Below are 16201 nucleotides of genomic sequence, written 5' to 3' on the forward strand. Positions count from 1 at the left end.
TGCGCGGATCGGACGAATTTGGAACCGCTACGTATCATATCTCTTCTTTTCATTGTATCATGTTTGCGGCTTTTGAGTTTTTGTTAGAATCAGTAAATATGGAAGTTCGAAGTTGAGAAGTCTTAGGATTTAAGATCCTATTATACTATTACTGAAAACTTATTATTAAAGCTTCATTAAATTCTGTTTTTATCAATATAAAAGATATATTACCTCAAATTCATATGTCCTTTGACTTGAAGGAAAATCTTAGGTAAGTTCATAAGAATCCCTTCAAGTGTTGTTTCTTTAACAAAGATGGTTACTTTATTCTGCTATCTAGATAGTCTATAAATATGGAAGGTGAACAATTTTCGTTATGTTGGAATAACTTCCACCATAATTTAAGCTCAGGATTTCATGCTCTCTATAAAGAAGAGGATTTAGTGGATGTTACCCTAGCAGCTGAAGGCAAATACATCAAAGCTCACAAAACTGTATTATCAGTTTGTAGTCCTTATTTCAAAGAACTTTTTAGAATAAATCCTTGTAAGCATCCCATTGTTATTCTACAGGATGTAAATTATACTGCTTTATGCAGTTTGCTACAGTTCATGTATCAGGGCCAAGTTAGTGTTGGTCAAGAAGAGATTCCAACCTTCATGAGGGTGGCTGAGACTCTCAGAGTGAAAGGTCTTACAGATAATGGTTCCCCTAATTTAGTGAGTATATAATTCTCTCAAAATTTCAGAAAGTTACCATTTATTAGACAAGTCAAATATAATGAATAGCTTTGTAAGTAGGTACAAATATTGTACAATTATAACATCTACCTACAGGATACGAATGGAATGAATAGCTTCTCTGACCAAAAAAATATGATGAAGAAACCTATGAAGCCTGTGAAGAAAGTTATTCGACCGATTCAGCCTTTACAGAGACCAAATAGTAGCCCAATACAGAGAGCTGTCAAATCTCCTTTGCCATCTTCTTCTACCCCTCCAGCCAAAAAAATGCATTTGGAAGAACAATTAGTACAGAAACCATTTGAACAATTAACACAGAAGCCTCTTCAACAAATTCAAAAATCTATTCCTAATACCCAACAACCTTTACAGCATTCCCAAGTACAGGTAAACATAAGTTACAATTTTTCAATGTTATTGATTATTGATTAAAGATTATAAGTAATATCTGCCTAAACATTGATTAACATTTAAACATCGATTAATTTCTGATATCTCTTAAGAAACCAGAGAGTAATCAATTTTTAGGCAAATGGTGCAACTGGCCCTATAAATATCACATTTAACAAATTTTTATTCTTTAGACATTCCATGTGTAGCATCTGCCGCGATCGGTCGTCTATCACAGCGTTTATCGGAAAATTAATTCAAAGTATTTTATTTTCGCACTAAATCAATATAAAACCCGTCATGAATTCTTCAAGTGATGGTGAATACTCTGAAATGGAGATTGATGATAATGGGGAATGGAGATCAGTTCATCACAAAAGGAAAAGAGAAAAAAATCCTAACTCGCCAACACAACAACAATCTAAAAAACTCGCATTTCCATCTGTGGGAAAGGATGAATCAACACAAGTCGCTTATCAGGATAATACAACTGGGAATTCCAATGATGTCACACGTGTGCGCCCGCAATCAACTCAAAACATAAACATTGCCAGAGTAAACAAAATCACAGGTAGTGATAAAGAAGAATATGGCCCATTTAAGGGATTTCCATCCAATAAAAATGCAACTCAAAATACTAAAGAGACCAGAACTACAAACCAAACAATGAATGAACAAGTGCCAAACATTACAATTCATCAAAATATAAACTTGAATGAACAACATAAGAATAATAACTCACTTACTTCTGAAACAATGAAAGACATAATTAACAAAAAATACAATTCACTCTACTATATAAATACAGACACCAATATCAATACCAGAATCCAAATGGCGGATATATGGGAAAAGGAAAGACCGCAAAATAAGGATACAATTCTGAAAACGAAAAAAGGATTTTTACTCAAAACAGATACCCCAAAAGCAATTATTGAAGAAACGCTCAAGAAAATGAAAAACAGTAAGAAAATTAACGAATATTCCACCGCTACACCCTACATCCAAAGGAACAAGGAAAGATCCCTTCCACTTCCAAATTACTCCTGTGTAATTGCGAGAGTTGAAAAAGAAATCAATGATGAAGAATTAAACAACCACTTGAAAAAAGCAAACTACGAGTTCAGATATTGCAAGCGAATCATTTCCAAGCAAACTAACACACCAACATCCTTAATACGAATTATCACCGGAAACATTAACACTTACGAGAAAATGAGGGTGTTTTCTACAAAAGCAGACATTATCCAGCATACCCAAGCAATGCTCCAGATCCAGCACCGCTCCCTTGCAGCAAATGCTTGCAGTACACACACTGCACCAAAGATTGCACCGAACCCACCAAATGTTTGAAATGCAATGAGGAACATTCTACAAATAAGTGCAAATCAAATCTCCCCCCAAAATGCAACGGCTGTGGCTCAACAGATCATCAGGCCTGGTCTTTCAAGTGCCCTAAGCGCCCCACTCAACCCATTGAAGGCATTCCCAATCTACCAGTAAAAACACTAAACAAAAGAAGCAACCAAATCGACCCAAAAATCTGTAAAAAGTCAAGAATTCACGCTCCAGTTACCATTCACGATACAATTGTCAACACTTATATTTCAAAATTGAACAACCCTAAAAACTCGAATAGAGAAAATCTAATTGAAAAATTGAAGAAAAAATTCATCTCTGAGTATAATGTTGACACAGCCCTCACCTTCGTTGGAAACAACTGGGTCTACATACTTATGTTTGATTTAGACCTCGACGAGCCTAATTCCCCGACTGAGACAGTCCATCAAAATATGAGCCGGAACGTTCGATTGTGAAGTGGATTTCATCTATTGCAATGTAAATAGCTACCTACCCAAAAAATACCTCATCAATAATACTATTGAAAAATACAACATCAAGTCGGCACTGTTTGTTGAAACTAAAACTAAACCTCAACATGAAATAAGTTACAGGAACTGGGACATTATAAAACATGATGGCAATATAACTAATCTAAATACCAGAGGTGGTAGCCTGGCAATGTCGCATTCTTCTCTCAATATGAAAAAGTGCAATGGTCCCCTTATCAGAAATCCTTTGAACGAAGTGCTACATATAATTTTTCCACTGAAAAACGAGGAATTACATGTCTTCTTACTGTATGTTCATCCCAATGGCGAAATAGAAGAAACTATTCTCAATATGGCAGTTAGATACCAATACTGCATCATAATCGGCGACCTCAATTTAAACACCGCAGCGAAACACAAAAAGCTCAAGGATTTCCTGAAAAATTCTAACTGCATAATGGCGAAAACTCCTCCAACCTTCCTGATGCCTAATAACAACGACAGCACGCCAGACCGTATTATATATTCAAACTCTCTTGATAATTGCCTGAAGACAATCGACGTCATTCCAGACCTGGGGGCAGACCATCAAGCTATTATATTTAAACTTCAGGTAACACTGAACAATTCAATAAATGACGATCTCCACTACAATTTCCATAAGTCCAACATAAAAAAGATAAACACATGTATGGAAAAATTTATCGAAGATGTCAGTGACCAGCCACTTGGCAGGAATGTGATTTCTGATTTTCTAAAAACCTTGGAAATCAGCACATTGGATAACACTCCGAAAAGGCCTATCATCTACCATGCACATGAACTCCCGCCCTTCATCATTCGATTGATTAAAATTAGAAGAAGAATGTACCGTGAATACAAGTGTAATCCACAACCAGAATTTAAAACACACATAAACAGATACAATAAGAACATTCACAGGCTTATCCAAGATTATAAACAAAACAAATGGCTGGCTGCATGCGAAGAAATTAATAACTGTCAAGGAAAACGTTTTTTTCAAGAAATAAAAAAACTATCTGGATACAAAAAAGCTCCTCGTATTAAAACTATTGAGGAAAATGGAATAACTTATAACACCGATGCTCAACAAGCAGAGTTGTTCGGAGAACATTTTTCAAAATTTTATAATGGTACGCCACAGGACAACTTTGATAGATGCACTGACTCCATGGTAAACGACTGGAATGAAAAATTTTTCAGAAAAAATTCCGAAGAAACAAGCAATATCATGGTCAACCAAGAAGAATACTTTAACATCCTTCACAGTCAAAAAAATACAGCTCCAGGTCCTGACTCTATATCATGGAGGGTGGTGAAAAATTTAAGTCTTGAAGTCCACCTTTTCATAATATCTATCTTTCAGTTTTGTCTAAACAAACAATACTTCCCACCAGAATGGAAAATAGGAGATATTATAGTCATTCACAAATCCAATAGTAACCCCAAGAAAATAAACAACTACAGGCCAATAACGCTACTGCCAACAATCGGAAAATTATTTGAAAAAACCGTGAAATTCAAACTATCTGAAGCAATTGCAGGGCGCATTCCTATTCACCAGTTTGGTTTCAGAGAGCACTGCTCTACCCTCCATCCACTTACAATTTTGTCATCAAATGTACAAACTGCCAAACTGAACAACCTGAAATCCGCTGCTTTGTTTTTAGATATCCAAAAGGCGTTTGACAGTGTATGGTACAAGGGGTTACTCTACAAGCTGTACAAACTCGATGTACCCACATATATGATTGAAATCATAAAGGAATTCCTCACTGCCAGAAAGTTAAGGGTAAAAATAGGGAACAACAAATCTCAAACGTTCACCATCGAAAAAGGTCTTCCTCAGGGTTCACCACTGTCACCTCTTCTGTATAAAATCTACTGCCATGATATGCCCGCTTCAATCGTTGACTTCCACCAATACGTTCTCCAGTTCGCTGACGATACAGCCTTAGTTGCCCACAAACGAACCCTACCACAAGTTATTAATGCTCTACAAGAATTAATAGAGGCTACAATTGAATGGCTGAAGAAATGGAAACTACAATTGAACCCCCTTAAGACTGAGTTAATAATATTCAATCATAAAATTACGAGTTATTCGCCAAGCATCACAATCTTCCAGCACAACATACAGCCTAAAGCTAACCTAAAATATCTAGGATTTCAATTGGATCAAAAGCTGAATTTCAAATACCACAGTAATTCAGTTAAAAAAAGGGTAATTTCCAGAGCTGAAATATTCCGCAGTCTTACCTACAAGGATAAGGGCATTAACAGACAGACTGCAGCCATTATCTACAAAAGTATATGCAGACCTCTTATGGATTATGGGCACAACCTTTACTTGGGCTGCAGGAGACCAACCATTAGACCACTTGAAACGGCAGAAACAACAGCAATGAGAAAAATAACCAAAATTCGCCATCCAAATAATCCGTTACACAATCCTCCAAACCCATTGCTGTATAAGTTGCTTAAGGTTGAGCCTATAGCAGACAGAATCAGGAAGCTGTCCATGAAATTTGCCCAAAGGCCGAACAACTGGGAAATCCTGGAACCACATTTAATCCAACGAAACCAGCATTCCATGCCCAGAGCAAAATATCCTCTAAAGACCATCAGAGAACATCTTGAGGAGTTCAGAGACAGTCCTGCCCACTGAAGATGCCAATCAATGACTACCACTTCGAAATCTAGTTGATTCACCACTATAAGATAATGTTTTTTTTTTTTTTTTTGCTTTCCGTCCAAATGTTAAATCTCCAAAATATTTATCTACAAACATTGTTTAATCTCATATTTTTCTCATATTGTAAATTTACCTGGCTGTAGGACTAATACTGTCGATGGCCATTTGGCCCTTGGGTCAATAAATTGCGTTTATTATTATTATTATTATTCTTTAGAATTCCTCACGCCATATTGAGCCTCTTCTAAAACCAAAAATGGAACCTATAGATCATCCTGATGATGATGATAGTACTCAACAATCATTTGATGAAGAACCTTTTGACATGAATGCATTGATGGCCCAGTCACTGGAAACAGGAGATCATTCTATGGAATCAATGCCTCCTGGTTGGATTTCTGATAATGCCAATCCCCCAGATACATCTAGTCCAGGTAAGAAATGTATTTTTTCATTAATAAGTAGACTGCTTTAGGGTTTTATTAGTGCTTGTAAATTATTGTATAATATACTCCCTTATTGTTTGGTTATTCCTCAAGTAATATTTGATTTTAACCTGGAAAGTGTTTTGATATCTTCATCAATAATATGGCCTAAGACTATTTTTTGAAAAAAAAAATTATGTCAAAAATTCCAATGCCATCAGGTGATAAAAACTTGGCTTTTATGATTCAGAAATGTATTATAATATCTTTTAAAGATATTTTAATATCTTCTGTTCCATTAGTAAAAAAAAAATAATCACATTACGTGAATTGTTCAAAATATTTGTTCTGTTTAATGGTTTTTATTCAATCTGTGAGAACTCCCGAAGATCAATGCTTCACCCAAATCAATGAACCAATGATAAGCCCTAATGTTAACAAAAACATTCATTCTACTTGACTTTTTTTTTTAACATTCGATCTTTGACATGATAGGTTATGGGGAAAAAGTGTTTTGTTAATCTGAAACTATACTCAACAATATTAGAAGTGTTACACCTTGAAGGAATAATTTTTTTGACTAAATTTTGTGTTAATGTTTTGTGAAAATAGTTTCATTCCTCAGCTGTTGTGATAATTTCAAGAAGGTTGAAGAGTAAAATGAAGTTCAACCCATGTGTACCACTAACATTCAGATAGGCACTACAAAGAACTAGCTCTACGAGACCATTTTGCTACTTTGCATTTAAATCACTTTACAACAATTCGGAATTGAGATAGACCGATTACAATGTGTATGGAATTTTTTCATTCACATTTGTTGCTGTTTGAAAAATAGATAAAAACGTTTCGATAAAACACTATTTTGATAGAAAGCAATACTATATAAGCAAAGCAATGGCATCAGACTTTACTCCATGGATAACAATGGTTAAAGGTGGAATGTCGACTTTAAATTTGGCTCTAAAGAAGAGGAAATTGCCGAGGTTGAAGGTTGAAACCTATTTTGAAAACGAATCTTTCTACAGAAAAGGTATTGAATATAGGCTATTGTATAGGCTTTGTTACAATATCCATAGTAATTTGAGGCACAGCACTCTCAATTGTACCTCTGAACTAGGATTTTAATAATAATAATAATATTTATTGATTTCAACAATTACACCATAGTACATTCTATGTTTGAAAAGTGAAACAGGTCAAAACAATACACTTAAAGCATGCAATATTGGATTTAGGAGTATAGGATCCTAACCTTTGGACTATCGGACAACTGCCTTATTTAAAAAAAACGAGTTCTAGAAATTATCCTTTTGGATGTAACACTTCAGGTAGCTGAGTTTCTTTCCCAAATATATATATATTTCAAATCATTACTGTCATAAAACAATTCTCGATTATACAGGAGAGATAGAAGCAACATTTTGATTGGCCATATACTCGCGGCATGCACATTGAAAATCATGTATTTTTTTTGGTCGAAGATACTATTACTTCGTTGTCATCATTATAAAATGGGAAAAAATAGGTATTCAGTTTTCCTTCCCCTTAGATGATAAACTAATCCTGAATTTGGCTGGGCAAAAATTATAAGGTGGAAAAACAAGGTGGGGAGTGTAGATAGTTGTAGATGTTGGCATGAATCACAGCTAACTTGATGTAGACAATTATGAGACCTGATTTAATCTCTAGGCACCATTCAGTGTATCCTGGGAAGAAGAGGCAATCCAAGATTAATTGTAGACGGCCATGTTTTCTACAAAAAAAGTACATACAAAGGGAAGGCATTCTGGTATTGTAAAAACAGTCGAACGCCTGACAAATGCCAAGCGGTATGTTGGACTATGAACGGAAATATTGTGAAATGGCCTTATATGCATACTCATGCCGTCATTCCTGACGTTTTCAATCCTGAAGAGGATACTGAAGTTCCTATAGAAAATTTACAAGAAGTTTTATGGCAGACCTCTCTATGAATTTAGTCAGAATGTTAAAATTTGAAGAGACTTTGTATGTTGAGAATTGGACTGTTGATTTTGTTTTTTCGTTTTTGTTGAGGATATGACCAAAATCGAATTTGTTGTAGAAATATTTTTTTATTTCAATTTATTTATTTGTTTGGGCGTTTCAATTGTGACATTGGAAAGGAATGAAGGTTATTTCAATAAAGTTCATTTACTAATATGTAAATGACATACCTTTTGAAAGTTTTTAATGAATTTGCCTGCATGAAATCTTTATCATCTGGGAAATTTTAATACTTTGAATTCTAGAGAACTACGATGTTGAAAATCTTTAGTAGTTTTCGTTATTGGATCTCAATTTGATTTTTTTTTATTTATTCATTCATAGTTCTATCAGTAATTAAAAGTATTTATATTTTTCTCTATATTATTGGACAGTGATGCTAAGTATAGCCAAATTATAAACTTGAATTTGTATTAAGTATTTTTATGTACTGATTCTTATTAATCTGGTATCCCGGATTTAATTTTACATCTGATTTGAAACTCATGTAATATATTGTTTGCTATTTCTATTGATTGCACTGATTTTCGATTCATTCAGATCTGTATAATAATACACTTCAGATTTATGTATTTGAAGTATAAAGTGAGTTTTATCAAGCAATTAAGATCGGAAATAAAAAGATTTTACTATATAATTTTTCATTGACCCTTAATAATGTTCAATACATATAAAAATTTTAGAATGCATATAGCACTCATACAAGATTTTGCACGAAAAAATTCCTCGAATGATTAATTTGGTAAATATAGTTTTTAGTTGGGCTATTTTATACCTCTTGGAAATTTTCCAGAATTACTTTTTGAAGATTTATTACAAAAAAGATTATGGATGCTTTTCACTACTTCTATATTATGACATTTTAGGTGTTAATTTTTTTAATTTGAATTGGACTATTACCAAATAAAATTTTTTGTTGACAATACCATTTACATGAATAAATCTCATATGTCTGAAATATTGTAGGTGGAGGAAGATTATTTTTTTTAAGAAGCGGTAAAGGTCACTTAGTTCTGATACACAATGGTCACATGTACACATTAGGCAAAGCGAAAGATAATAGGTATATGTGGATATGTGTGAAGAAAAAGAGTTACAGTTGTGATGGATGTGTTGTAACAATGGAAGGGCCTATGCTTGTTACGCACACTGTGCATAATCACCCACAGCTAAATGATGTGATCAAGAGACTACAAGTACCTCCAATTACCCCGATGACGGCATTAAATTTGAGTAAAAAAAGTTCCTAATTTTTACCCCATGATCAGAATTTTCATTTTAAGTTCGTTTTCTTGTTAAGTTTGATCTTTTTCATATCGTTAAAATGAGTATTTATTTGAAAATGAGAAAGTTGTTTTATTTATTCACAGAACTATGTATTTTTTTTTATAATTTAAAAAGAATGAAAAATAAAATTTTGTTATTTATAAATTCTTTAGAATTTTTGAGTTGAAGATAATCCATTTATGAATTTCTAAATAAGAATAATGAAGAAAATTGCGGTTCGCATCACTGCAATGAACAAATTAAAGCAGGAGTTAAACAAAATTAACTGGGCTTCAAAAATATTTGATGATTGAAAATTTTAATTTTGTTGAAGAAGAGGAGATTTCTATGAGTCTCTGTCAAAATAAAAAGAAGATGATAATCTATGTATATTTGAGGTTAAAACGTTAAAAATTGAAATTTAACAAAGCTTCCAAAATACTGTAATCAATAGGATTTCAATATTTAAAAAAATAATAATGATTCTGTGATATTATTAACAAATTCATATTTTAATTTTAAGAAATAATACATCTAAATCATGAAGACTACAAATATATTGAATGTGAATATTGATAAATACCGCAAACTAGTACAGCATTATTTGGATTTGGTAAATACTATAGTATGTTTACGATATAATTTCTTACCAAATTCATTGTAGAATATGCCAGATACTGCTTTATTTTGGGCAGATAAAGTAGTAACATTAACTGAAGACCCAAGAGATATCTATTGGTTAGCAAATTGTATGTATCGCTTGAAACAGTATCATAGAGCAGTTCATCTTTTGAAGTCCCGAAAATTAGATAAAGTATGTTGATTTTTCACTTGGTGTGATATTGATTAACAAATAATTTATTGTTTTAGACCTACATTTTGTGCAATTATCTAACGGTAAAATGTCTATTTGAAGCGAATGATTTGAATGAAGCTTTGAATATAATCAGTACTTTAGATTCTCACGTAAATCCTCATTTTTCACATATTTCTACAGGATCTCGATGTAATTTTGAAAGTCTTTTATTCGATGATAAACCAAAAAATGTGAGTGGAAAGGAACTTCTAATCATTGGAGATAACATTTATAAAATTTCAGCAAGTATATTCTGCAATATGTTTTCTTAAAGGAAAAATAATGGAAAGTTTAGAAAATAGAAATTTATCTATTGAAAGTTATAAACAAGCTTTACATCAAGATGTGTATTGTTTTGAAGCATTTGATGCATTAACTAGGAACCAAATGCTCACAGCTACTGAAGGTATGCAGTTTGAGGTTCTATATAGTCAATTTTTATATTAAAATACTTTTTCAGAAAGAGATTTACTCAAATCTATTCCAATATCTGAACAATGTTCTCCAGAGGATGCTGAAATTTTGAAATTTCTATATGAGAGCAAACTCAAGAAGTATCATGAGACATCTACTGTTCCTAAGAGCACTATCAAAATCTCCCATGCTGATCGTATGTTATTAGATAGCAATGTTCAACTTAATATAACACCATGTGCTATTTCAAACCTGACTCCGAATTTCTTATCCACACCATCTGTCAGCACTCCAAATCTACCCGTGCCAAAAATTGAAGACGTTAAGAGGAATGATAAAAACATTGGGATTATGGAAGTTGAGAGCTCAAATGAAGTTGAAAATGTGTGCTTAGAAAAGTTAAAGGAAAATTTAGAAATAGTCAGTTCGCAAGCTGAAAGATACTATTATAATTGTGAATTCTTTGAATGTTCCAACTTGACCAACTATATTTTAAATGAAGATCCATGGCATATGGCGTGTTTGCCAATTCATATATCGTGCTATGTTGAGTTAAAAGATAGCAACAGTAAGTTGAGATTTAGTGAATTTTTATTCTATTTGTTTAAAACAATATCAAATGGATTATTGGAAGTTGAATGGCCTTTCTTGTCTGTCAATAAAATGACAGTGTGATAAGTATTGAAGTTTAACTACATTAAACTCTCTCAGAAAGATATGCTTCAAGTTATTTTTAATTTGATATAAATTGCTAATGGTAATAATGATTACTGGTAGTAGAAGTACTAGTAGCTATTTTGGGTTGTACTAATAACGTAATACTTGCTGATCTCTTGACGTCACTTGTAGATTTGGCAAGATTACCTTAAGTTAGCTGTATACATTTCACTATAAATTAATAACTCTAACAACTATTTCCCTTTTTAGGAATATTTCTACTAGCTCATAACTTGGTAGACTTATATCCAAACCTAGCCATTTCTTGGTATGCTGTTGGATGCTATTATTATATAACAGGTAAGAAATTTATTTCCCACCAGTTGCAAAACACTTTTCTAGACTTTTCCACATGAAAGACCTGTATAAACAAATCATTTAAAATATTTTTGAAATATCCTGTTCCCTTTATACACCATTTTTACAGAAAAAGCTTATACAATTCTTATTACATGCCATGGTTTAGTTAATTACTCAATGGATACTTCAGACATATGCATTAGTAAGACATACATACGTCGACTATGTAATAATGAAACCAAAAAAATTTAAAATATAAATAATTAAATAATTAATAAGAAAAATAATATACAATACACTATAACACATGAACACTTTTCAACAAATACTAAACCAGAAACTTGAGGACATAGAAGATAAATTTGTAGATGTTAGTATATCAAAACAAAATAATTAATATTCAAAAAGTAGCGAAAAAATCTCATAGTACTAGAACTCAAAGCACAAATTTTGATGGACTAATAAAATAGAGGAAATGGTCATAAAGAAAAATCAATTATGACGCAATTAAGTTTGTAAATAGCTAAAGCAAAAAAAAAAACTTATATGGAATAGAAATGTCTAAAAAATGCCATGAGAGAAATGTGGGATGAAAAAATTGAGAAAAGTGGCTTGAAGTCAGGAGTTCTTGAACTTTTGTTCATTCATATACATATTTGATATCACAGAACTATTAAATATATTTTATGAAATGTGATTGAATATTCAAGTAATTATTTTACATATAGAATAGTTATTTATAATACAAGTGCAGAAGGCATTGATATTCTTCCACGAGTTCAAAATTCAAAAACGAGCCACGAAGTGGCGAGTTTTGGAATGAACGAGTGTTAGAATGAGCCTTCTGTACGAGTATTATACATTATTTTCTCTAATTCATTGCATTTTCATTGAAATTAATGAAATATTTCCATAAATATAATTTAGTGCTTTTTGCATTGAAAAATGTTGGTTGGCAGAACTGATTTCTTTAAGGCAAATTGATGAATTGACAGATAAAGCCGTGGCGGAAAGTTCGGAGTACCAACATAGAATAATAAAATATAACCATGAAAACTGTGCGTTTCTGATATATTCTCGCACGATTTTGTTCTACAAGATGTGGAAGAATGAACGGAATAACCACAGAATTAGAGAATAGTTATTTATAATACAAGTGCAGAAGGCATTGATATTCTTCCACGAGTTCAAAATTCAAAAACGAGCCACGAAGTGGCGAGTTTTGGAATGAACGAGTGGTAGAATGAGCCTTCTGTACGAGTATTATACATTATTTTCTCTAATTCATTACATTTTCATTGAAATTAATGAAATATTTCCATAAATATATTTTAGTGATTTTTGCATTGAAAAATGTTGTTTGGCAGAATTGATTTCTTCAAGGTAAATTGATGAATTGACAGATAAAGCCGTGGCGGAAAGTTCGGAGTACCAACATAGAATAATAAAATATAACCATGAAAACTGTGCGTTTCTGATATATTCTCGCACGATTTTGTTCTACAAGATGTGGAAGAATGAACGGAATAACCACAGAATTAGAGAAATTAAATTTCAACCTAGTCTTATATGTTGTTTTAGTAATATTAGGCTTTTTTTGATTTTCATATGGTTCTGGTGGCGCGATCAACAAATTTTGCATCATGCCTGACATTGTTACTATACACCTACACCCCAAATTTCAAATCGGTCGGATATGTTGCAACTGAATGAATTTCATGAATATATCTTGAGTAGTTCTCTGTAAAATTTTAGTTGAGAGAATAACTCTGTTTATGTATACATGTTTAATTAATTTTTCATTTCAAAACTTAAGTCTATAATTATCCTCAGGTAAAAGTGATTGTGCTAGAAGATACCTCATGAAAGCAACATGCTTAGACAAGCTTTTTGGGCCTGCATGGTTAGCTTATGGTCACTCGTTCGCTTTAGAAAATGAACATGATCAGGCTATGGCTGCTTACTTTAAAGCTTCTCAACTGATGAAAGGGTATAATCTGAGTGAATTTCTTTTAAAAATTATAATAGCTGACCACTTTCAGGTGTCATTTACCGTTACTTTACATAGGACTTGAATGTGGACTGACAAATAATGTTCGACTAGCCGAAAAGTTCTTTCTACAGGCTCAGTGTATAGCTCCTGATGATCCTTTCATATTACATGAAAAGGGTGTCATACACTATCAAAATCATGAGTGAGTTTTTTCCTATCAATCAATTGTTTCAATTTCACATTGTGTGTATTTCGTTTCAGATTTAAGAAAGCCGAAAATAATTTCAAAGAAGCATTAGAAAAAATTGGAAATATTAATAAAGCTCCTCTGCCTTCTAGATGGGTACCTCTACTTAATAATTTAGGTCATACATGTAGAAAATTGAGAAAATACAATGAGGCATTAAAACATCACCATGAGGTTAATTTCTGTTCATAGTTTTTTAAAAAACTCTCAACTTTCTTGATAAGTAATTAATAATTTCAAATTGGTTCATTTTTAGGCGCTTCTACTCTCACCAAGAAATGCTTCAATATATTCTGCTATTGGTTTTGTCCATTCTTTGATTGGAAATATTGAAGAGGCAGTCGATTGGTTCCATAAAGCCCTAGGTTTGGATAGGGGTGATACTTTCAGTTCTACTATGTTAAATTATTTGATTGAAGAATTGGCAGATGAGAGACCTCCCTTTGCCGGTAAGTACATCTGTTTTTGCCCCCAGGCTATACATTCTGTTCAAAGGTTTGCAATTCTCGAATTTTAAGCTAAGCATGGTCTTAAACAATTGGATTGGACTCATTGATGAAGAATTTGAAGTCAAAATTGATTCTATCCCGTGTCTGCCATGTACAGTGCATCCCATTTTGGGTGAGACAGCCAGGTTTCTCGCTTGTTATTCAAGATAGAGCCTTGCGGTTTTCACGTTCCTGGCCTACTTTTTCGTGAAACTCAAGTTGGTCTAATCAGATTCTGCATAACTGTTTCAGTTCAAAAGATACAGGGTGATTTTCGAAATTAATACTTTTCGGACCCCTCCTTTATCTCCGAAGTTATTAGAAATAATGCTGAGGTAAAAACTACGTCTGAATCAGAATTCTGCGTAGAATCCAGTGGCGTACTCAATAATTTTTTTCGGGGTATGGTTTTGAAGATTCAACACAAACTTATGTTTTTTTTAATGGAACACCATGTGTATCATTACTTCGTTGAATTCGTTATTTTTTTCCCTTACAAAAAATCATCATTATTTGACGTTTTAGTGTTTTTTTAACATTTCTGAACATCCTACCTACATAGTATCATACATCATTTTGAAGGAAAAAAAATAACGAATTCAACGGAGTAATGATATATAGGGTGTTCCATTAAAAAAAATATAGGTTTGTGTTGAATCTTCAAAACCATAACCCGAAAAAAAATATTGAGTACGCCACTGGATTCTACGCAGAATTCTGATTCAGACGTAGTTTTTACCTCAGCATTATTTCTAATAACTTCGGAGATAAATGAGGGGTCCGAAAAGTATCAATTTCCAAAATCACCCTGTATCTTTTGAACGGAAACAGCTATGCAGAATCTGATTAGACCAACTTGAGTTTCACGAAAAAGTAGGACAGGAACGTGAAAACCGCAAGGCTCTATCTTAAATAACAAGCGAGAAACCTGGCTGTCTCACCCAAAATGGGATGCACTGTACATGATAACTCTCGCGTGCTAGATACTTTCCAGGGTCTTTATATTTTGGTTGGGTTCATTGATGCGCACATAAGTTCCTGAAAGTGCTTTTCTAATTTTTTTCACTTAATTTTGAAATGGCTTCAGATCCTAAATTCCAAAATAAAATAAAATTCCATTTTAAAATAAATACAGAAATAGGGTTATTTTCATGATTTTTAAATATTTAGTTTATGCAAATTCAAATCGGTATTGTTATTTTTCAAGGTGCACCTATAGATATTCCAAAATTCATCCCTAAGGAGGACAGTAGGCTCTCATCTCTTGGGGACGAAACTAGTATTCTTCGTAAAGATTTGGCATTGAGTACATCTCAAGAAATGGACCAAACTAGCATTCTTCATAAAGATTTGGCATTAAGTACAGATAGTTCATATAGAGTGGAAGAATCACGAACAAACATGAGTATGAGCTATGTAGAAAACTCAGAATATCCTTCAAATATGAGTATAGAGGTAGATATGGAAGTGACCAGAGATTGAGTTCGAATCACTTTACTGAAAGAGAGTGATTGCATGAATAATTGGACTGTTGTAAGTCCGTGTGCATTAATAGAAGATCGAAACCGTTGTGATTTATTGAATATTCGAATAATGTAATTGACATTACAACCATTTCTGATAGCTGTTGGAATAATAAAGTATTTTTCAATATTTCTAATTGTTTAATTAATTGAAAAGTATTATTTTCTATGCTTCAATCACTTCATACATAAAAAGATATCGAGTAGAATAAAGTTCAAGAGAGGCTAATCAGTAAATATTTTTCAGATACTCTTTGAGTGTCAGAAGTTGTTTTTTTTTT

General features: G+C 32.8%; 2 protein-coding genes across 3 annotated transcripts; both read left to right on the forward strand.

The window, feature by feature from the left end:
• Positions 1–68: 68 nt before the first annotated feature.
• On the forward strand, positions 69–9547 carry LOC123684462 (zinc finger and BTB domain-containing protein 42-like). Of its 2 annotated transcripts, none has more exons than XM_045623736.1 (5): positions 69–253; positions 323–701; positions 819–1112; positions 5881–6097; positions 9083–9547. In XM_045623736.1, the coding sequence occupies exons 2-5, from the start codon at positions 336–338 to the stop codon at positions 9364–9366; spliced, it is 1161 nt and encodes a 386-aa protein (XP_045479692.1). In that variant the 5' UTR covers positions 69–253; positions 323–335; the 3' UTR covers positions 9367–9547. The 2 variants fall into 2 exon arrangements, with proteins under 2 accessions (XP_045479692.1, XP_045479701.1); XM_045623745.1 differs by lacking the exon at positions 9083–9547 and adding an exon at positions 7781–8748.
• A 218-nt stretch (positions 9548–9765) lies between these two features.
• LOC123684424 (cell division cycle protein 16 homolog) lies at positions 9766–16052 on the forward strand. Its single transcript, XM_045623687.1, has 11 exons — positions 9766–9995; positions 10047–10196; positions 10253–10429; positions 10482–10644; positions 10699–11220; positions 11580–11669; positions 13503–13659; positions 13712–13864; positions 13924–14083; positions 14166–14358; positions 15605–16052. Exons 1-11 carry the CDS (start codon positions 9924–9926, stop codon positions 15877–15879), a joined length of 2112 nt encoding a protein of 703 aa, XP_045479643.1. The 5' UTR covers positions 9766–9923; the 3' UTR covers positions 15880–16052.
• The last annotated feature ends 149 nt before the right edge of the window (positions 16053–16201 follow it).

This window comes from Harmonia axyridis, chromosome 1 (genome assembly GCF_914767665.1).
Source record: "Harmonia axyridis chromosome 1, icHarAxyr1.1, whole genome shotgun sequence".
In the NCBI taxonomy this organism is placed as follows: Eukaryota; Metazoa; Arthropoda; class Insecta; order Coleoptera; family Coccinellidae; genus Harmonia; species Harmonia axyridis.

Bases quoted from the DNA above. Each gene is read 5' to 3' on its own strand.
- LOC123684462 (XM_045623736.1), top strand. From the start codon at position 336: ATGGAAGGTGAACAATTTTCGTTATGTTGGAATAACTTCCACCATAAT. The intron at 1,113-5,880 runs GTAAACATAAGT...ATTATTCTTTAG, and splicing joins TACAGCATTCCCAAGTACAG to AATTCCTCACGCCATATTGA. The intron at 6,098-9,082 runs GTAAGAAATGTA...GAAATATTGTAG, and splicing joins CCCAGATACATCTAGTCCAG to GTGGAGGAAGATTATTTTTT.
- LOC123684424 (XM_045623687.1), top strand. From the start codon at position 9,924: ATGAAGACTACAAATATATTGAATGTGAATATTGATAAATACCGCAAA. The intron at 10,430-10,481 runs GTGAGTGGAAAG...ATAAAATTTCAG, and splicing joins TCGATGATAAACCAAAAAAT to CAAGTATATTCTGCAATATG. The intron at 11,221-11,579 runs GTAAGTTGAGAT...TTCCCTTTTTAG, and splicing joins TGAGTTAAAAGATAGCAACA to GAATATTTCTACTAGCTCAT.